Source organism: Cyprinodon tularosa, unplaced genomic scaffold (assembly GCF_016077235.1).
Source record: "Cyprinodon tularosa strain WSP-4 unplaced genomic scaffold, ASM1607723v1 ctg268, whole genome shotgun sequence".
NCBI classification, from domain to species: Eukaryota; Metazoa; Chordata; class Actinopteri; order Cyprinodontiformes; family Cyprinodontidae; genus Cyprinodon; species Cyprinodon tularosa.
Genome location: NW_024038972.1, coordinates 421,840 through 445,367, shown reverse-complemented (window position 1 = coordinate 445,367; position 23,528 = coordinate 421,840). Strand labels below are relative to the sequence as shown.

Here is a 23,528-nt window from a genome sequence, read left to right as displayed (position 1 = left end):
GATATTGTGTCCGTGTGTGTGGACTGTGAGAGGGATGGAGGGAGGAGGGGTTTAATCCTGGTTGGATTATGGTATAAAGTGGAGCTGGAAGAGAGAAGGAAAATATACTCTGGAGAGAGAGGATGTCCTTACAATGCATTCATCAGTCTATCATCTCTCAGTATTAATTCTTTTCTGAGTAATTCTCCTTTTAAACCCTGACCATGTGAGACTGACTGCAGGAGGAAAGGAAAACTTCTCACAATGATGGATTTATTTTACCGGGAATCAAATTACTGTCTCTTCTTTTTTTCCTAAAAAGAAATCTGACTTGGACTGATTTTGTTTCAGGGTTGACCCAAGATTGTTTTTGTTTTTTTATTTCAGTTCTTATTTTTCTGGATTTAAGAAAAAAAAACGCGGACTGTACAATGAAGCAGAGGATAAAAGTGACAGCAATCAAATTAAAAACCCTGGAAAGTGAGGTGTAGAAGAATGACGGGACTTAATCAGGACCCCTTGTGCACAGACGTGACCTCTGACCCCCGGAATAAAAAGTTTGCAGATTCTTTGAAATGTGGGCATACTCAGCTCAGCTGACATCAAACCAGACATTCAGACTTTTTCCACATTTCGTTTCTTTCTCTTCTGACCACCATGCCTCTTTAAAGCTGTGTGAACATGACGCTGTGAGTACCATCCTTTACTACTGATTCAACATTACATTTTAGTATTATTAATACAAAGTCCTGCCTCTTTTCACAATAATATCTTCTATATTGGGATTATTAAAGATCCACAGATCATGGCAGATCTGGGGAAGAGCTACAGCGATGTCCTTTGGGGCATTTTGGGGGTGCTGCCAGAGTATGGGTGCTTTTAAAAATTTTATCTATCAATTAAAGAGGGAATTTTAGCCTAGTGGGTTAGAGCAGTGCGCTTGGGCTCTGAGAAGGTTGCAAGTATCTGGTTAGATCCCCACAGCCTGCACTCTCGGTTCCTGAGCAAGACTCTTAACCCCTGATTGCTCTTAGGGCGCCACACAATGGCAGCCCACTGCTCCCTAAAGGGATGGGTTAAATGGAGAGGTAAATCAACCTATTTGCCTTTATGGATTGCACTCAGTCAGTGATTTCTTTTATTACTGACCCTTTGGGCTAGTTATCATTCATGTGTTCTCAGGGTGTAGTCCAGGTAGAGTCCATTTGTTGGGTTTTTAACAAAGGACAAAGACAAAGTATATCAGTATTTTGTTCCCATGTGATTACAGACAGGTAGATGCCTTGACGGCATGATTGTGGCTGCAGTTCGGATCTATATTGGTAAAATAAAATTCTCAATTTACAGGGCTATTTACATTCTGACTATCACATGTGGTCATGAGATAAGGGTTATTACTTATACAGTTTTTATTGTCATTTTTTGTAGACAGTGTAAACAAAACTAAATTTTGTTTTGTACAGCTCTCATGACATGTCCATTCCATAAAGTGCAGCAGTGATCAAAACAATGCATGTATATGGAGGTTCAGAGCATTAGATATATATGGTGCAATGCATCAGAGATACAAGCAGTCTGGCTTATTTTGGGGGGCCTTAGCTCAGTTTATAGCTTGGAGGAAGAGGAGCTCCATCATTTGGGGGAACATGAATAGAACTGTTGCTCCTCCATATAAAAAAAATTAATAAGTTGAACTGGATCGGGCATCAGAATGAGTCCCTTTTGCACACCTCACTTGGAGAAACCCAAGGCAAAGTGGGAACTAGATGAATGGATTATATTTCCCCTCCAGCCTAGAATCATCCAGAATCAACCAGAGTTTGTCGCTTGGAAGAGCAGTGTCTGGGGTTCCCTTTTAGCCCTCCACAAATTTTTTGGGATGGATGGATGGATGGATGGATGGATGGATGGATGGATGGATGGATGGATGGATGGATGGATGGATGGATGGATGGATGGATGGATGGATGGATGGATGGATGGATGGATGGATGGATGGATGGATGGATAGATAGATAGATAGATAGATAGATAGATAGATAGATAGATAGATAGATAGATAGATAGATAGATAGATAGATAGATAGATAGATAGATAGATAGATAGATAGATAGATAGATAGATAGATAGATAGATAGATAGATAGATACACAAACACACAGTACTTTACAGGAATGTAATGATTCTCTATTTTTAAGGCTGTAGCAACTTTACATTAGAAACGCTGCTTCAGCTTTGACTGGCTAACATAACTAAAGGATCAAATAATATTTTCTTTTAGTGCAGACCATAAAACTATAGTATGGCTTAATTTTCTCATGAGTGCTATTGAACTAGACCAATGACATTAAAATATGCTAACATTACTTTTGACCTCCATCTTGCTAGATACAATGAATTTGTTTTTTTAAAAGCCATCTTTGCATATTTAATCCTTCATATGCTATCTCCTAATTTGCATTTATTTGTATACGCTATCTTATTTAGACAACTGTATGTTATCATGCTGCTGCCCAATAATTTCCCAGTTCTGAGTAAATAAAGTATATTTTACTTTTATCTCTGTTAAATGTGTTGGCTCTTGGCCCCATGTTAGATGCCTGTATAGATTTGATGCTGGTCCTACATCAGGGGCGTAAACCTCATTCACACTGGATCCCTGCGTCCTCCGTTCCGTCACAAATAGAAGCTTTTCTAGTCATCGTGGTAATTCCTTCTAGCTCTGTTACACTGCAGCATGACGTAAAGCTCTCTTTCGTCATCAATCTGATATCCGGACCCAGTTTATTTGTAACAGGACAAAATGTGTGAATGTCTAAAAAACAGATAACCCAAAACGAAAGTTGGACACTTGGAGAGTAAAGCGGATACGGAATATTTTAATATGAGAGGTGATGCACGAATGGAAGGGTACGCAACTGTATGGTAACATTATGTGATGGATAACCTAGTGGAAATGTGCCATATCATGGTTTCAAACTCCAGTGAACCTCGATATCGTGCATTTTTATATTGTCCCTACTCTGACACGCCTGAATGAAATGACACATTTACTCCTTCCTGTATTCAGGTTCTGCAGAGACCTGCTAAGAGGTGATTATTGGATTCAGGTGTGTTGACACAGAGAGCTGCAGGAGACCAGTACTTCTCTATTTTCTAGATGTATTTCCAAGTTAGATGATACAGCTCTTAATTTTGAGGTATTTAACTGGTTTCTCAAAACATTTTATATATATATATATATATATATATATATATATATATATATATATATATATATATATATATATATATATATATATATATATATATATATATATAAAAAACTGTTTTCTCACCCCTCGTGGGGTGGTATGTGTCATCCTCAAGCTCGGGTCCTCTACCAGAGGCCTGGGAGTTTGAGGGTTCTGCGCAGTATCTTAGCTGTTCCTAGGACTGCGCTCTTCTGGACAGAGACCTCTGATGTTTTACCTGGAATCTGCTGTAGCCACTCTCCCAGTTTGGGGGTCACAGCCCCCAGTGCTCCAATTACCACTGGCACCACTGCTGCTCTTACTTTCCACATCTTTTCTAGCTCCTCCTTCAGTCCTTGGTATTTCTCAAGCTTCTCGTGTTCTTTCTTCTTGATGTTGCTGTCGCTTGGGATTGCCACATCTATCGCTACTGCCTTCTTCTGCTGTTTGTCGATCAACACGATGTCTGGTTGGTTAGCCATCACCTATATATATATATATATATATATATATATATATATAGATATATAGTGGAGGATGTTCTTTTTCCGGGTGGATCATTAAAATAAGTGGTCCTCCCATTGTCAATCATTCTGGTGATATGTTTACGTAACGCTGTCCTACGTGCTCATCCTAATTTTCACTTACTGGTGGTGAGTCCGACATGGTGAAAAAATCATGTAAGCTTGCATGAGCGATGCACACAGCAACTTTAAAACAGAGCGTGCACAAGATGAAATGGGCTGGTGCATGCTCTTGCATGCATTTAATAGGCTTGTGCATATGTTTTTTAAAACATTTGCAAAAATCCTCCACTATACCTTTAAATGATGTTAACTACTCCCAGAAGCCCATTATAAGCCCATACCTGGTGAGCCTAAGCAAAGTCCATAACCCATATAAACATGTTTTTAGTGCTCCTTTACCCTCGCCCTGATTCAGATAAAAACTTTATTCAACTCAGTAGAGCAGGAAGACATCTACAACCTACAAGTTCATTTATTGCTATTGTGCATTCACAATGCCTATACTCCAAACCAGTTTGTATTTCCAGAATATGACTGCATATTTCTATTTCTTTTTATTAATTCTAAAATTAAATTTCTCCTTGGTCCAGCCTGCAGCATTAGGTTAAACAATGCCGATTGCAACAGCTGGATTGATGAGCCGCAGTAGCTTGGAAACCATTGGGAATGACATTAAATCTGACAGAAGTGGGCCACGCAGAGAGAGGATGATGATGATGCTGATGTGGATTACGCTCTCCAGCTCACTGTGCCTGATGGTTGAGGGCCAGATGAAGATCCCACCAGAAACGTGAGTACAGCTGCAATAATTAAACCCTTGATCTATTAGCCATTTTTTTTCTCAACATCTCTTAAATCAGCGGAATACAGAAATGTTGACTGAACTATAAAAAGTTTGCATTATTGTTAATTTATTTACAGTTCAAGATTAATCAATGTCATCTATAGGATTCCTTCTCCTCAAAATGAAACGCATTGTTTCCTCATCCATGGATAGTAGTTTGCACAACAGAAATTAGCAGTTTTATCAGGCAGGTTCCATGTTTATCATTATAAACCCACAGGTGGCACGGGTGTTAAAGCCATAGCCATAATGGATGACTCAATACTGTCATGTCTGTCATTTGGCATAAGCACACTGTATGGACCATCTGTTAACCTGTGGGATACAAAGAACAGCCAAATTATACTACAATCTTTCAGCTGCTGCTGATAGAGAAGGATATTTGAAATGAAAATCTGATTGTCGTTTTCAGACAAAATATTAGCCTGTGATAATAATAACTAAATAACTAATGGCCAAATTTAACAATGATTTATACCAAAAGTCAATATTTTTTCTGACTATCTAGATTTATACTAGTGTTCTAATATAGTGCTTACCCCCAGATCAATAAGAAATTAGAAGCTGGTACATAAACTGAATTGAATCACAGAAGATAAAATCAAAATGAGAAAACTGCAATTTGTATTTACTCAAGTTATAGCAAGAAATAATTTCTTTCCCATTAGGACAGAACGACTTAAGATTTAAAACAGTAGAGTTTTGCAGGTCAGCTTTTATTTTGCAGTCTGGTGAAGATTTGACAACATGGCCTTTGTTTTCACTGAGGGTTAAGAAAGCCATGGCTCCAACATTTCAGGCCAGGAGGGTCAGCTCTTTAGTCGCTGTTGCAGAATGACTACTCTAACTTGAGAGAAAAAAAAAGGATGATTATTTTTTATCCATGGAAAATATCCTTCTCAGTTAACTTTGTTTATATTTGCCTCTTTCCTTCTTTATTTACTTTGCTTCATCTTGCAGATTTCCAATATCTATTTTTATTTTTCCTTTATTTTCCTTTTATTTTATTTTTTTTTACAATGTTGCAAACAGACAGAGCTGCTGAACTGTATATTGTAAATTAGAGCCTTTTCATTCAGAGTCTGATCTCAATTAAGCTCATTTTTTCACTGAAATTAGCAGCATCAACACCCTGCTATACTTAATGCAATTCAGTATCATTAGTCTACATCATGCATACAAACGCTAATTAGGTGACCACAAGTGAAATCAAATAAAACATAAAAAATGTAAGAGCTTCATGTGTTACTTTTTAAAGTTAATAGATATCAGTTGATCTAAAGGATCTTCTAAAAGTATGGTTTGATATTTAAATAGTAATGCATTTTAAAAGATGGAGAGAAAAATGTAAACAATTTGAGTTTGTTTCTCATTTATTGTGTCCATAAGTATTCAGAAAAAAACCTTTATTTTTTGGTTTTGCTCACCTTACTATTAGTTTTTGTTTAGCTTTTAAGTTGTGCAGATACTCATAGACAGGGTTTGTTTTGGATGCCAAACAAAGCAGAGTATCGAAAGGATAAACCAGTATAATAATGCAATTACTGTTCTTTCTTATTCACTATTAGTAAGAGAGAGTAATCAAGCAAGAATCTGGCTCACAATTTGTAGCATTTCAGAAAGCAACTTAAACTTTTCTACACGCTCGCATTTTAAATAAATAAACTAATAACTGTAAAGAATGTCAACAAATCTAAAAGCACCGAGCTGTCAATACTGAGGAGGCAGTTTGTCTATGTCCCAGTGAGCTGGCTGACTCCCCATAGGTTGAGCCATCTGTCACATCCTGTCTATTCTATGACCTTATCTCAGTTGCTTTCACATGGAGGATTTGTAGAATTACTGCATGTTTCTGAGCACAGAATAACCCCTTGTTCTGGCATACAGCCTGTCCGCTTCCAATCCCACCTTCAGTGTTATCTGACTAAATCTCTCATTGGGGAACTCCAATCATAATGAAACTACCACTATGTTCACCCCATTCAAGATACAAAGGCTTTTTTTGTTTTGTTTTCTTACTTTTGTAAATAGGGGTGTTTCCTTCAACAGAGACAGGAAATGTGTTCAAAGTAGATGGGACGGAAGTTGAGGCTGAAGGGAGGGAATTGCTGGAAGAAACTCTTAGAGGCAGCAAAAGATGTGTAACTGGGGCAAAGGATCATCAACCAGCAGAACAAATAGTGTTAACAGAGCTGCAAGGTGTGAGAATTTGTGAAGATCAGATCAAATTGAGATTTTAAGGCAGGACTTAAAAATGTATTTGTATAGGAAATCTTTCCCCACCCTGCGCTAACATAAAGAACAGGTTGAAAATTCAGTCTCTAGACATGTAAAGGGTTGAGAGGCAAAAAAAGGATACCAAATCTTTCGGATTTTTATTTGTAAGAATACAAAAAAAGCTTTATCAATGTATGATTTTCAGTCCACTTAAATGATTCACTACTGTTGGTCTAACACCCAAAATAAAATAAAAATATGACCCATTTTAACGGGTGTAAGTGTGTTAAATTTCCCTGTGTTACACATTTCATCCATGTTCATATGATATGTATAAAAAAAAAAGACAGGCAGAGTTTAACTTGAAATGAATGATGTTTTCTGTGTCCAGTGTGCAGCAGTGGGCCGTGTCCTTCGGCAAAGAGCTAAATGCTTTGTCCAGCAAATACTCTGGAGCAAAACTTTTACAGAAGGTAAGAGTCCTCACATGTTTATGCTGAAAAAGCAACGATACGTGTTGTTAGCCACACTAACTGACCCACATCTGAATAAAACAGATGTCGGTCAGTAGACATTTCCACGCTGCTTCCGAAGCCATCTGGGAAACATTCATTATGCTTTGGGATGCTTTGGTAATTTCACACAGATTATAGTGAGCAAAAGCTAAGAGTTAGAGTAGAGATGTATAAACGTTGAATAAGGGTCACCTTAAATCTATCTACATAGATTGACATGTAGCACATATTTTTAAATTGTGTTGTTGTTATTCAGGCAGATCATAAATTGTTGAGATGCTATATTGAATACACTAATCTCAGCTATCTCACTAAAATAAACATTTTTTTTTATGCAGAAAGAAAAATGTGAAGTTTGAAAATGAGAAATTTTATTACCTTTGAGTTTCTGGCGTACATTTTCTGCACATCTGCAAAATCTGCAGAAACCCAGTGGTGACACAGTTAACCCAAATACAACTGGGATATGTCTTTCAGTAATTAGTACGTGCAATCTTCCTCTGCATGCTTCCTCCAGAATCCCTGGCAGGCCTGTTCACCATCTGCCACACTTATTTGTGTTTTTCAGATACCTTTTGTTAACTTTTTAAATATTTGTTAAATGTGTTTTTTGTTTTTTTTATATCTCATCCACAATATCTGGATACTAAAAAAAATACCAAAAGCCAGGAGCCATGCAAGACATTCATCTTTCCATCTAAATACCCACCTTTTGTGTCTTGGCCCAAATGTTTGCAGGAACACTTTCATTATTAGTTGTTTATACATAGCATGTACTTTCTGATATGTTTTAAGCTCATCTTTGTATCCAGACCCAGGTGTGTTTAAAGCACCCAGTACATCAATTTAATCTTTGCAACATGAAGCCATTAATCATCTACCTTTAACTAATCGATGGTCTTCTGGTAATGGAGCATTTTGTGCCTAGGACCTCTTGGTTGTGTAACCTGGCTAAGCTATTGAATGTTCTTTGGTTGCAAGATTCTGAAAGAGCATTTTAATTTTGTTCTGCCCCTGAAGCTTTGTTTATATGTAATTATATATATATATTTATTTTTGCTATATGCTCTTTATAATCCTTCCTCTCATCTATATCTGCCCCCCTGCTCCAAGGTAGAGGAATAAGTGACGATAACTTCTATGAATTTCACAGATTTTATATTGATTTGTTTTGAATCTTTTCACCGATTAGTTTATAGTGTTAATGCAGTCTGGAAAACCTTTTTTTCTTGGTATGATAAATATGTAAAATCATGTAGAATATGCATGTGTACAGGCTTCATTCTCCATCATATTGACTCAATCTAATGAGAAAAAAATGAGTTCATCCAACAATCTGTTTATCCATCTATTAATACTTTAATTCTTTCATCAGTTTGTCCAGTTTGTTTTTGTTTCCCTGGACAAACTCAATTATTTTGGGTAAGAAACGAATCATGCCAGAAAATTATTTTCTTTACATATCGTACTTGCTTTGACAATTACTGGTTTGGCATTTCTTTATGAAAATGTGAATCTGTCTTTCTAATAAGTATTATAGGTAGAGATTGCTCATTGTTGTTTTGATCAGAGGTGATAATAAAAAAAAAATTTAAACTTTATTCATTAATTAGATTTTTTTCCCTTTTTAATTTATTGCTATCAACAATCTAAGGAATAAAATGATGATCAATTTAATTATTTTTTTCACTCCAATTAAGTGGAAGAAGATATGTTTAAATGGGAACACATTCAACATGCTTTGGTGGGCTTCAGTCTTCGTCCCGACAGACTGGGTTTGAATCTGACTTGTGGTTCTTTGCCGCATGTCTCTACCCCTCTACTATACCCCCTTTCCTGTCAGCCTACTCTAAAAAACAAACAAACAAAAAAAACCGAGCCACTAGTGCCATAAAAACTAAAAATAAAAATTGTTGCACATAGGTAAATTGGTGCTACCAATCTGCAAAAGGGTGACTCGAGCAGAAGCCAGTGTTAGAATCAGCAAATTGTTTAAAACTACCGATCGGACCAGGATGTGACATTCTACATGTTCTTTTTGGCTGCCATAGCACAGAATGAGATCCTGTCGGGCTTCATGATTTACATAAAGACACTAAGCTGCAGCAAAAGTGGATTTGGAAAGCTGCTTAACAAATCTGACCCCAAACCAGCTGAGGTTCTCCACAAAAACAGCTGCAAACTGCATAGCTGTTTTTACTGCATATTCAGCATGCACAGAAATTTAAAGCTAGCCATCTAGCTGGTTATTTCATCCTTTATAGCTCTTATTTATTTATGTAGTAATGTCAGTTTTCTAATTGGGTTATATCCTGTAAGGGTTTACCAAGATGGTGGAGACACCAACTCAGATTGCTCATAGATTCTCAGTCACTGTATAAAAAAGAAGAACTGAAACCTTTTATTAAGGCAACTTTGTAGGCAAGAGATGTTCCTACAAGATTAGCATCAAATTTATCAATTAGTTTGAAAGGTCTTTAAACTTGTACATGCCTTGATTGAAGGTATACTTGTAAAATCTTTGGCTTCAACTGAATAGTAGCCTAGTGGTTAAGGCATAGAGCTTGGAATCCTGCGGTTCGGAGTGAGAGCCCCACTCCCACAGGCTGCCACTATGGGCCTCTGAGCAAAGACCCTTAAATCCCACACCGCTCCCCGGGCGGCCCACAATGGCAGCCCACTGCTCCCCAGGGGGATGGGTTAAATGCAGAGAGTGAATTTCATTGCTCTCTCCTTGTGACAGTGTAATGACAATAATAAGCTGAGAAAAATACTTTTATTGGGTGTAAGACCTAAATAAGTCTGCTTAAGTTCAGCCTTCATCACCAAATGTCTCATTTAATGAAACCATGTGTTTTACAGAAATACAAGGATGTGGAGGGCATGGTGAAGATGGAGGAGGTGAACGGTGAAGAGCTGGTAAAGAAGTTTGCAGAGGAAATGGAGGAGATGCTTGGGAGGAAAATGAAATCAGTTAAGGTAATAATGACATCTTAAAGAACAGACTGTATTTTTCCTGCATCAGTCTGTTGCTTTATTATTCACAAGAGCCTCTGTAATATGATCACAGCTTTGACTTTGCTATTAAGAAGTTGTATTATGCCACAGAGATTAGCAGAAGCAGCAGAGGATGCTGATCTTGGCCACGAGTACAATGAAACACTAGAGGTATGTAGGATTTTTTTTTTTTGGCACAAACATTGTTTCAGATGGACAGTAAAATATTCTTCTCATATTTAGCTCTATATGCAACACTTTACCAACCCTTGAGGTTATCTAAAGTTTAACGATTTTTTCCTGGCAGAAGTGCCTCTTTTTGCACATTTCATTTTCTTTCTAACAGGCAACTCTTATATTTTTAGACTCCTAAAATGTATAGATGTCATTTTCAATTTCCTCTGCTATTTTTGATGGCTTATGGCCTATGCAGTCATAGTAAAGATTGATCAGGAGGGTTAAAGACAGTTTGTTCATCAGTGTTGAGTTGATGCAAAACGTTTTCTAGAAAAGTGCACAAGAACCAGAACCAACTACAGCATTTCTTGTTGCAATTCTTATAAAATAGGAATTTAGTTTTTTTATTAGCAAAAAGGTGCTGTCATCAACATTTATTAAAATGATGCATGAGATATATCTGTCTGTGTGCAGTATTATTTATATAAACAGAAGAATTCTATAATTTTTCTAAATTTAAATTATGCTCACGTCTGTCTGTCTCACACATATATAAAAATGTCATTTAAGAGTTTTAATCCCCCACGGTCCTTGCCTGGTAATGATTGTTTGGTTGATGTTTCCAGTTTGACTACTTTAACTCCCTGCTGATCAACACTGTGGATGAAGAAGGAAATCCGATACCGCTTGGAGGAGAATTTCTCTTGGAGGAAAATGAACATTTCAATAAACTTTCAGTCAACACACAGCAGAGTAATATACAAGTCCCAACAAATGTTTACAATAGAGGTAAAACAGAGTCAAAGCTTCATTGCACAGCATTACATTTCCCAAGAAACTAAACTCTGTTTCTTTTTATTTGTTTACAGATCCTGACATTCTTAATGGGGTCTACATGTCTGAGGCACTAAACGATGTTTTCATTGATAACTTTCAAAAGGATCCAACTCTCACCTGGCAGTACTTTGGCAGTGCCACTGGGTTTTTCAGGCTTTATCCAGGTATACTGAGTAGCTTGTTTGCATCCTGCGAGGCACTTTGGCAATGGAACAAGACAAGTTACATTTAAAATAAGATAAAATAATTGCATTTTCTTATTTCAAGTGCATATTATCTAATTATCTTATTTTAAGAGTAAAAATACTAAACCCATTTTCAGATCATCTTAATTACCTGCCAAAATAAAGGCTAAATACACCTAATTTAAGAAATGACCTATTTCCAGATCGTTTTGCAGTGATGATTTCAGATTTAAGATCCAGCTGTTAATTTTTTCATCTATTATGCTGTTAAGAAAGCGGGTGTAGCTGCAGATACATTTTAGTGTTTCAAATGCATTGCTGGTTACATTTTTAAACTGAGTACAGGCGTTTTAAACCCATCTTTAGTTGTTTACTTTGGTTATGTTTAGTTTAACTAGTGGACAATGATCCCAAATATGTGGCCAAAACATCAGATATGTTTCACCAGACACAGTGCATGGCTACCTCAATCATTAGGTCTAAATCCTACAGATAATTAGTCTAACTTGGTTGCCAGTACATGTGGTAAGAAACTGCACAGTGATTTGGTTTTAGATGGAATATAGCTGCAGTAAAATGTGTCTGTTTGTTGACTCTCAAAAACCCTTGGTTCTGTTTGTCTTCTTCTTCTAGGAATCCAGTGGATTCCAGATGAAAATGGTGTGGTGACCTTTGACTGCCGAAACAGAAACTGGTAAAATGACATTCCTACCAACATCATTCACCCAAAAAGTATTTTTCTTCATTGATGCATCATATGTGGGAGTGGCGTCCTTGTGGTTAGAGCATAGAGCTTGGAATCTTGAGGTTCTTAGTTCCAATCTGGGTCTCTGAGCAAGACCCTTAACCCCACACAGCTCCGTGGGCGCCCCACGATGGCAGGCCACTGCTTCCCAAGGGAAAGGGTTAAATGCAGAGATAAATTTCTCCAATGTGAGATCAATAAAGTTTAATTATTTTTATTATATTTTCTCAGTAAAGCAAAAAAGAAATCTGTTTTTAACTACTGCCAATTTCCATATATCAGATGTTTGTTTGGAATTTTAAAAACAAATAGTGTTTGCAGGCATTGCTCTGTTTTGTAAATAAAATGGAACCAGCTAAATAGCTGTTTTCACCCATGAGAAATGTGACAGAGCTGAATAAAAAAAAACTTTTCCCTGCAATTTTCAAAATTACACAGTTTTTGATGTTATTATATTAAGCCATATTACAAACCAAATAGTATCTTTATGCAATCTAGTATCTTTACAGCAGTAGTTGAAGGAAGCAGAGGGAAGGAGGATGTTTAGTTATCATAGAATAAAAAGGGGAAAAAAAGTTGCCTTCATTAGTCTGATATTCTTTAATTAAAGTGCAAATAATTTCCTCAGATGTGTTTTATCTGCTGCCCTGGAAAGGCCTTGAAAAACGCTGTATATGATGGAGAAGAAATTCTGCACATCCTCCCTGTCACAAAGGACGGCTGCAGCATAGGGAAGCTTTGTGGTTGTCTTTCAGATAAAAGCCGGATGCAGAACGCAGTAAATAGATGGTTTCAATCCGTGGGGATAAAACCTCAAATGCAATTCATGCTCGTCTTCTTTTAAGAATAAATGCTTCCAAAAAAAATCCTTAGATTTTTGAAAATCAATTAAGGCAAATACATAAGTTAATAATTATGTAACTTTAATTCCCGCAAGTAAGACTGTAGAAACGGCACAGCCTTTCGCTGTTCTTCAAAGTTGCATGGAAAAGCTTATGAAGTTCCAGGAACTGTTCCTAGTTCTTGGAGAGACAGAACATTGTACTGAAGAGCGGAAATCACGGAGCTAACTGGTTTGAACTGCTTCCAATCACAGCTGCTACAGTGGAAATCTCATTTGTGCATAATTGGCTTAGAAAGACGGGGGATGATAATAAAGGGATGACGGTACGCAGGAACGGAAGACTGGAGGAACAAATAAAAGGATAATGCTTGCTCTTTTTGTCAACCTCCTTGTAGATGTCATCTTTATCCTTATCTGTGTTTTTAGGTACATACAGGCAGCCACTTCTCCTAAAGACGTGATCATTGTGGTGGATGTCAGTGGCAGCATGAAGGGTCTGAGACTGACGATAGCCAAGCACACAATTAATACAATCCTAGATACTCTGGGAGAAAATGACTTTGTTAACATCATTGCTGTAAGTATAAACATGTAGGGATGTAATCATGAGATTTACACTACGGATTATATTTATATTAAAACATTTCTTTCTGCTTTAAACTGGTATTTAAAATGGCCTGTATGAGTGATTATATTATTATTTCATTAAAGTTTAGATAAAATTAAAAAGCCTTAAACCTATTTTTTTTTTCATTCTGGCTGCCTTTCTATATGGCTGAATTTTTGCTCATTTGTCTCATTCTGTGGGTTTTCTCTCCAGTACAGTGACTATGTTCGCTATGTGGAACCTTGTTTCAAGGGCATTCTGGTACAAGCTGATCTGGATAATAGAGAGGTAACTCACACACACACAAAAGAAAAGGGGGGAAAAAATAGGCGTGCACTGGCTCACAGCTAATTAATACAATTAGACTCTGCTGAACCAATCCTGCTTATCCTCAGATGACAGAGGTTCACACGACTGTAAAACATTACAGTTAAAGTGCACAGTCAAGGTCTTAGGGGGCACTTTAGCTTGCAGTTCAGTGGCAGCAGGTTATTATGATCTAAATAGCGCTCAGTAAATTAAAAGTGGAGGAGGTTAATTTCATCCATTACCTGCATCTTAACCAAGACTGCTATGGGAGCAACAGGTCCAGGACGGAACCTCACACACCTTCCTCCTTGCCCATTTTCATGGGGATTCTGAAGCATTCCCAGGACAGATGATATATACTGTATATAGGGTATACCTTTGGTCTCTTTACAGCAGGATGCTCCTGGAAAACCTCCAAAGGGAAGTGCTAGGGTACATCGTGGTCAGATGCTTGAGTGCCTCACCTCACCTCTTTCCATTTGCAAAGCAGCTTTGAGCTCCCCACACATGCATGAGCTTGTTACAATTTAACAGCCAACCTCTAAAGGAAAGTAATTTCAGGGGAGTTGGGCAGGCGCTTTGACTTACTCTCATCCGGGCCAGTGCACCCAGGGGATCAAGACCTGAAGAAGCTCAAACAACCACAATATTGACAAAAATCAAAGATACATTTCAGAGGTTTTTTTCTCAAAGTCTACACATTGACATCTATTCATGGGGTTCACAAAGATGTTCTGTGACTCTTGGCTGTGGCTAGAGTTTGAGCTTATCATTTTACATTTATACAACGAGTGAATAGACCTTAAAAGCTTCTTTGTGACCCATATTCCTGTAGTATACCTGAAAATTCCTCGGGGGGTTAGAGAGGTCACCCATAGAACCAAAGCTTAGGTGGGCAGGATCCTTCAAAGAAGTTACGGTAACTCATTTCAGTATTTCACTTCAAAATGAGAATCGTATCGATTCCTCACAATGAAACATTTTTAACCTTAATTTCTATTAATTTAACCAAAAAGTTAGTTTCTGTAAAAATGAGAATCTAACAAAAGACCTCTATGATGGTGTCGCAGGGGTCAAAGGTGAAACCTACACTATATTGCCAAAAGTATTTGCTCACCTGCCTTGACTCACATATGAGCTTAAGTGACATCCCGTTCCTAATCCATAGGGTTCAATATGACGTCGGTCCACCCTTTGCAGCTAGAACAGCTTCAACTCTTCTGGGAAGGCTGTCCACAAGGTTTAGGAGTGTGTTTATGGGAATTTTTGACCATTCTTCCAGAAGCGCATTTGTGAGGTCGCACACTGATGTTGGACGAGAAGGCCTGGCTCTCAGTCTCCGCTCTAATTCATCCCAAAGGTGTTCTATCGGGTTGAGGTCAGGACTCTGTGCAGGCCAGTCAAGTTCATCCACACCAGACTCTGTCATCCATGTCTTTATGGACCTTGCTTTGTGCACTGGTGCACAGTCATGTTGGAAGAGGAAGGGGCCAGCTCCAAACTGTTCCCACAAAGTTGGGAGCATGGAATTGTCCAAAATGTCTTGGTATGCTGAAGCATTCAGAGTTCCTTTCACTGGAACTAAGGGGCCAAGCCCAGCTCCTGAAAAACAACCCCACACCATAATCCCCCCTCCACCAAACTTTACACTTGGCACAATGCAGTCAGACAAGTACCGTTCTCCTGGCAATCGCCAAACCCAGACCCGTCCATCAGATTGCCAGATGGAGAAGCGCGATTCGTCACTCCAGAGAACGCGTCTCCACTGCTCTAGAGTCCAGTGGCGGCGTGCTTTACACCACCGCATCCGACGCTTTGCATTGCACTTGGTGATGTATGGCTTGGATGCAGCTGCTCGCCCATGGAAACCCATTCCATGAAGCTCTCTGCGCACTGTTCTTGAGCTAATCTGAAGGCCACATGAAGTTTGGAGGTCTGTAGTGATTGACTCTGCAGAAAGTTGGCGACCTCTTCGCACTATGCGCGTCAGCATCCGCTGACCCCGCTCCGTCAGTTTACGTGGCCTACCACTTCGTGGCTGAGTTGCTGTCGTTCCCAAACACTTCCATTTTCTTATAATACAGCTGACAGTTGACTGTGGAATATTTAGGAGCGAGGAAATTTCACGACTGGATTTGTTGCACAGGTGGCATCCTATCACAGTTCCACGCTGGAATTCACTGAGCTCCTGAGAGCGACCCATTCTTTCACAAATGTTTGTAAAAACAGTCTGCATGCCTAGGTGCTTGAATTTATACACCTGTGGCCATGGAAGTGATTGGAACACCTGATTCCAATAATTTGGATGGGTGAGCAAATACTTTTGGCAATATAGTGTATGTAGTCTTAGGATCCCAAATACCATTAATTGTAACCCCGATCTCCTGTTACTAGCTCCTATCCCTTCACCTTTAACGTGGTCAACAATAAGAACATATCGAGCATAGGAAAGGAACTCCGAACTCCAATGGATTTGGAAAGCCCTTAGCTTTATGCTACGTTCACAACATACGCAATTTCAGCAGCAAAAAAAGTGCCTGCTGCTTCATCTTTGATGCTTGTCCACATTTAGATCAAGAGCTTCAAAGATGCTCCTGAAGCGCGTCCAGTGAAGTGTGTACAGATGCGTCTGGTGCTTCTGCTGCTCCAGTGTTCAATGACAGAGAGCGGCTTTGCTATATTTGCTTTAATCTGTGGGGGAAAAGTACTTTTAACATATTTTTAAGCGAGTTTGGACATCCTAAATTAATGTCGCCATTAATAAACAGTTTCAGGGCAGTGATCATAGCTCTCTGCATCAGCAGTGCTGTGTCCGTCTCCCTGCCAGCTCCCTGATCAGCTTCTCTGATTGGTTGATGTGGCGTGTCGGGCAGCAAAAGTTCAATTTTTCCAACTACAGCTTCTGCTGCCTGTGAAGCGTGTTAGATACACAGAATCTCATGAGGCACTGCTTCTGCTGCTCAAGATGCAATGCAGGATCTTTTGAAGCGCCTTGATGCACGTCATCAAGAGTGATGACGGTCAAGGTAACACTACAGTCTTCCTGCAAAGAACTGAGAAAAAACACAAGTTACACAAATGTAAAGAACAGCTGAAGCTCTCTGTTATACAATACAAAACAGCTGCCGTGATTCTGTGGAGCAGTAGTCAGCGTGAACAACCCATATACGGAGGCCTTAGTCCTGTGGCAGACCAGGGTTTCAAACCAAGCCACTAGTGCCCTAAAAACCTAAAAAAAATTGAATAAAATACAAAACATCTAAAGGCAAGGACATTTGCATATGTCTCACACAGTGTGGTTGAAAAATAATGAAATATTGTCAAACTCTATGAGGTGGGCCTTTACTCCTATCATGCAAAGGATTGTGGTGAGCTGTATAGCTCCTAGTAGCAGCTAGGAATGTCAGGTGGTCTTATGCTAACTGAATTTGCGCTGGGAATACTGCACACTGCTTCCTCTGCATAGCTCCTCCCTAACTGCCAGCACTACTCTGATAGCCCTTATCACGGTGACAACTGACACACTTCCGTCGTGGCTTAAGTGTCCTAACCGATTTTAGGTATTCCGGCTGAGCCTTAGTTCTAAACAAAGCTGTCACAGCTTTGAGTTCCAACCTGGACGGACCTTTGCTGCATGTTTTATCCCCCCATGTCACTTTTTCTAAACAGTTCACTTTCACAAAAGCCATTGGGCCAAAAAAAAGGGGGGGGAAACATCAATATTACATTGGACAGTATCTTTATGTCTGGTACAGAATGAGTGTTTAGCTTGGTCAGGGCTCCTTTTGCATGAATTTCTTCAATTATAAAACTTGTCATGGAGGTGATCAAAGGTGTTAAGGCTGGTTGCTAAAATGACTCTAAATATTATTCATTTTTCATTATTTTAAGACTAATACTCTTTGAGTGAATACAAAAGTTTTTTGTTTTTTTTTTAGTAATGCGGAAAAGACAAGAGGCACAAAATGACATTGCAACAAGTGAGGACGAAGTATAAATAACATACATTTAAATCACCAATTCTAAATTGTTATGAGTAAACTTAACCAATTAAAGAATTAATTGGCTATTCAGCATATGCAAATAATGACCCCCTAAACAATATAATGGGTCTATCTTCTTATTAAAATGCTGGCATATTTATTTATTTTTCTGCCAAATTTAAAAACAAATTCCTCCAGGAAATGTTAAACATCTAACTGCGGTCAGATATCTTTGGAGTATTTGTGCTGTGACCGCAACAGGTTCTTCTAGAAAAAGATCAACTATTTCCATCACTTAAGAAGCTGGAATAATGCAGGGTTATTTTTAAACATCCTCACTACAGAGCAACTTTCATATTTGTTGTCATACCTTAAGGTAACGGCTTTCTAGCTTTCAGAAGCAGAAAATCCAGAATATACAGGAACTCTAGAACCTACACTGTATTGCAACTAACTATGCTTTGTGAAATGGAGACCTGTATGTTAAATTTAGAAAACACACATCCTAATAAAGAAAGGAAGCAAAAAACCAAAGCTGCAACAAGGGCACAAATATAAGGTAATTCCTTACTTCTAAGAAACATAGTTTTGTTTTCTTGAATTATGCATCTGAAATATATTATTGACTTTTGCCAATTCTTCCAGCAAGTTACCAGGGTTTTTAAACAGATTACTCTTTTTTTTTTTTTTATGTTTATTTCTATTCTATCTATAAATACATTTTTTGCATACAGTAAAGTCCTACTATGCATCAAATGTGACTTTTAATGGTTAACAACAATGCATTAACTACTGTAGATGTGATATTTTTCTGTTTTCCTTGTTCTTTCACAGCATTGCTGGCAAATTTGTTCGACACCAATAATTAAATTGTCAAAAAAGAGTAACATTTAACTGTGAAGTTGAAGTAAAGCTTAAAGCTTTATACAGTGAACGAAAAGTTTTTTTAAACGTCTGTTTTCAAGGCTTGTTACAGATTCTTAAAAGTACTTAGGTGTTTGACTGCTGCTAGATTAACCTGTAGCTTTAGCTTCATCCGTCTTCAAATAATTTCTGATCACATTTTTTGACACTGCATCAGAAAATAATTCCTACATCAATATATTGTTGGCGTCTTTTTTAAAACAGAAAGTTTTTTGCATGCAGCCAAAAAAGTTAGATCTCTGACCACCTGTTTCTTAAGGCAAACTAATATAGTGTTTTTTTGCTAATGGTCACAGTAGTAAATACCTCAGACCTGAGCTGTAAATCTCTAAAGCTCCTCCCAATTTCTTTGCTGCTATGCTGATTAAAGCTCTCTAGGAGCTTTGGTAAACTCCTCATGCTCTTTGGGGTAGTTGGTTTCCTTGGATTCTATTCATTGGTTTTTGAATGAAGGGTGTACTCCTAACCTGGCAGTAGCCAATTTGATACGTGTAAAACTGAGCCTTACAGTATGTTATGGATTTGTTGTGAGACTGACAACTCAGATCACAGGACAGTCCAGCTTGCAGCGCAAGGTTAATGTACCGGTACTCAAAAGGTTTTAAAATTCTAATTTGAAAACATCAGTATCCTTTGAGCCAGAAACAAACAGTAAGACTATTTGTTGGTAAAAAAAATAAAATAAATAACACTCCGACAATACAGAAGAAATTAAAGTTTTGTAAAATAACATAATGTGTTTTTAATGTGTTTTTACTTAAAAAAGATACATGTGGAAAAGGTTTGCATTTTTTCTGATTTAACAAAATACATGTGGTAAATGTCAGCTCTCCAATTAGGGTGAAAATAGCTACATTGTTAACTTAATGTTTTGCTCATACGTGGATTTTTTTTGCTGTAAAATATCAAATATGGAAGCACTACTTGCTGTAAGTGTGATAGCCTGAGTGAATATGTTAATTAATCCTGATGACCTCCAGGTGCTGTAGTTGCTTTGATTTCCTTGGTCAGCATGCCAAGGAACCAGGGTTTGGAAGAGGGAAATAGTGACAATGAAGGTTGGAAGATAGCAGCATCAAAAAATGAGAAAAAGCGGAAAAAACAGAGATCAGTTAAAGGGGAATCTAGTTCAGAACAATCCAGTGATGATCAATCCATACATTCCACAGCACAACAAAATGAATTCAAAGTCATATTCAAAGTCGTTAATCAGGCAGACTCTTTTACAAACTGGAATCCGGTTCACTTAACAAAAACCATCAATAAACTTGTTGGAGAAGTCAGAGGTGCCAGAATTCTGTACAGTGGAGACCTGCTAATTAACTGCAGAGACAGCGCCCAGCAAGGCAAAGCAATACGTATTAACAAAATTGACGGGATAAGAGTTCAGTGCAGCCTAATGGAGAACAAAAAGATCAGCAGGGGAGTCATTGGAGGAGTTCCTCTGAAAATTTCTGAAAAAGAGATTCTGGAAAACATAAGCGGTGCAAAAGTAAAAGAAGTAAAACGGTTAAAAACAACAAGAAACGGAGAAAGATCTGACAGTTTATCTGTACTAATTAAATTCGAGGAAGAGCAATTACCAAGCAAAGTATTCATCGGTTACATCAGTTACAATGTCAAAATCTACAATCCACCACCATTGAGATGTTTCAAATGTCAAAAATTCGGACACATTGCAGCAGTTTGTAAAGGGAAACAGAGGTGTGGAAGGTGTGCAGGAGAACATGAATATGGTAAATGTGGAAAAGAAGCTAAAATAAAATGCTGTAATTGTGGTGGAGAACATACTGCTGCTTATCGCGGCTGTGAAGCAAGCAAAAGGTCTGAAGAAATAAAAAAAATGAAATTTGAGCTTGGAATAACTTATGCTGAAGCTGCAAAAAGGATCCCATCTCAGTCAGAAAAACCCAAACCTACAGTTCAACACACGGCAAATTTCAAACCTCTAGAGAAATCTCCAAAAATTGATGAAGACTCACTAATTGTTAAAAAGACAAATTTTGTTCTTTTCATGGTGGAAGTGATTAATTGTACTGCTCAGACGACAAAAAAAACAGAAAAAATCAAAATAATAGTGAAGGCTGCAGAAAAATATCTGGATGTTAAAGATATGAACTGGGAGATGGTTGGAAGCATGATGGAAAGACCAATGGGACCATCAGAAACTGGCAGAGGTACGATGACCTAGAGTAAATTAAAATTATACGGGCAAATGTAATTTAGTATAATTTAGTATTATGTGGGTTTAAGTTACACAGGTTATTTTATTGTATTTTTTTTTTTTTTTTTTTTTTTTTTTTGGGGGGGGTGAATCGTTTCCTGTTTCCTTGCTTTACTCCATATCAGTTGGTGGCGGTAATGCACATTTCACAAGTTTGCCAACCGCCATAAAATCTCATAAGAAGAAGAAGGAACCAGGGTTAACCCCTTCACTGCACAGTTCCCCCTTATGTTACCTTTGCCCTAAAATCCACAATCCAGTTTTTTTAAAAAGCAATGTATTTATCTTTTTTACAGCACTTCAAGTTTTTGGTGGATGAGCTACAAGTCAAAGGGGAGGGCAAGGTTAAGAATGCAATGAAGGAGTCTTTCAAGGTCCTTAACGAGGTTTGTCCCTCTGCTTTGTGACATTAACTAAATGTTTTAACAAGTTTTATTACTGCAGTTGCTGGAATTTTAGAACAAGTTTCAAGCTTTGCTGTATAAATGCTTTGAAGTGCATTTTGAAATGATTAGTTATTTTTAGACATGTTTGTGGATGCATGTGTTCAGGCTGCTGCACAGGGGCAGGGCAGTCTATGCAACCAGGCCATCATGCTGATAACAGACGGAGCAATGGAGGATTTCAAGGATGTTTTTGAGGAGTTTAACTGGCCAGAGAGACGGGTATGAAATATATTGTCACTAAGATTGAAGTACTAAATGTGTTTGGTTTTCCAGAGATTAAGTGCTGCTTTTTTCTTTTTTTTTGCAGGTTCGAGTGTTCACTTATCTAATTGGCCGGGAGATGACATTTGCTGAAAATGTTAAATGGATTGCCTGCAACAACAAGGGTAAAGCTAAACATATATTTCTTTTTTTACTCTGTTTGGAATTTTTTTATTGAACAAACCTGCAGTTAAACCAGAAATCCTTAAAAATAGTTATTTAACAGGGATTTCCTAATTTTTAAGAGAAAACATAAGTGATGCCTTTTGTAACTAAGGATCAGATGCTGCCCTCTAGTGAAATGCATGTTGCTATGCATCAGTTCAGACCAGAAAGTAATCACTTAATCTTTTCAAAGCACATAAAACCTTTGACTACGTTATGGATTTTTTTGCACAAAATTTTTCCAAATGTAGCACTGGCCTAGAATTGTATCTGTGCCTGGGTTAGTGCTTTTGTGATGGGATAGAGCTGCAATTGCTGAGGTTAGTGTTCCGGTAGATGCTACCAACATCTGTTTTTGCTGACCTTTTATCAATGTGCCTTAAATTATGGATTCTTATTCATCCTTTGAGATAATAAACACAAACCGTATCCTGGAGATAGTAACCCCACAGGGAGAGTTGTTAGTGAGGTTCCTTGCTTCTTTAGCAGGGAATTGCAAGTTGACCAGTTATACAGGAAAAGGTTTAACAGCAAACAGAAGAAGGTGCTCTAGTCTAGTTTATGCTTGGATGTGAAACGTGTGCAGGAAATCTCACGCTCTGCGTAAACCTAACCATCTTTTATATAGCAGGAAACACGGTGGTGGCAGAATCACCCCGTTGGCATCATTTTCTTTCATAGATAACTGATGCAATCTAAAGAATGCAAAACATATCGAACTGGAAGTTTATCCTTTCACCTGGAAAAAGTCCCTAAATGTATAGATTTAGTTAAGTGCAGTTTTTAGTTTTAATAGCAAGTTTAAACAAAAGTATATACTGTAAATACTTTTTATATTTTTAAAATGATATATTTTAAAGTGTTTATGTATGTGAGTATTTTCCTAAGATGAACTCTGATTGTTCAGTGCTTTATTAAATATATAAAGAGGGCAGTGGCATTCTAGTTGTTGGGACATAGCGCTTGGAATCCTGAGGTTGTGAGTTCAAAACCCACTCCCAAAGGCTGCCACCCTGGGTCTCGGAGCAAGACCCTTAACCCCAGATTGCTCCCCAGCTGCCCCACTCTGGCAGCCCACTGCTCCCCAAAGGGATGGGTTAAATGCAGAGGTAAATTTCTCCAATTTGAGATCAATAAAGTTCAGTTATTATTATTATTTTTATTATTATTACCTTGAATAGAGTCAACTTGAAAAATACAGTAGGTCTATGAATTTGGGGATTTTTTTAAAATGCTAAACGTTAACATGACTGGAAAAATGTTTTGCATATGGTAACATAAATGTATTCAACAAAATATTTAATAACATAAGCGCTTAAAATAAATTTGGCATGATGAAAATATAGAAAGTTAACAAAATAAGAAATGAAATCAAATGGTACTAATTTGAAAAAACTATCAAAATGAAATAAAGTCAGATAAGTCAGATTATCCCTGGCTAGGAAAGATTGCGCATGACCAGCAGATTTCCAAAAGTAGTTCAACTGGGAAACCAATATGTTATTTTT

General features: G+C 37.8%; 1 protein-coding gene across 1 annotated transcript in view; it reads left to right on the top strand.

The window, feature by feature from the left end:
• The first annotated feature begins 438 nt into the window (after positions 1–438).
• cacna2d4a (calcium channel, voltage-dependent, alpha 2/delta subunit 4a) overlaps positions 439–23,528 on the top strand; it is a 106,105-nt gene continuing 83,015 nt past the window's right edge. The window contains exons 1-13 of the mRNA XM_038289366.1: positions 439–668; positions 4,331–4,530; positions 7,193–7,274; positions 10,179–10,295; positions 10,425–10,484; positions 11,117–11,279; positions 11,360–11,491; positions 12,146–12,206; positions 13,528–13,678; positions 13,922–13,996; positions 21,445–21,534; positions 21,700–21,813; positions 21,902–21,980. Coding sequence (XP_038145294.1) covers positions 4,352–4,530; positions 7,193–7,274; positions 10,179–10,295; positions 10,425–10,484; positions 11,117–11,279; positions 11,360–11,491; positions 12,146–12,206; positions 13,528–13,678; positions 13,922–13,996; positions 21,445–21,534; positions 21,700–21,813; positions 21,902–21,980 — 1,303 coding nt within the window. The 5' untranslated portion in view covers positions 439–668; positions 4,331–4,351. The remainder of the gene's footprint in view (positions 669–4,330; positions 4,531–7,192; positions 7,275–10,178; positions 10,296–10,424; positions 10,485–11,116; positions 11,280–11,359; positions 11,492–12,145; positions 12,207–13,527; positions 13,679–13,921; positions 13,997–21,444; positions 21,535–21,699; positions 21,814–21,901; positions 21,981–23,528) is intronic.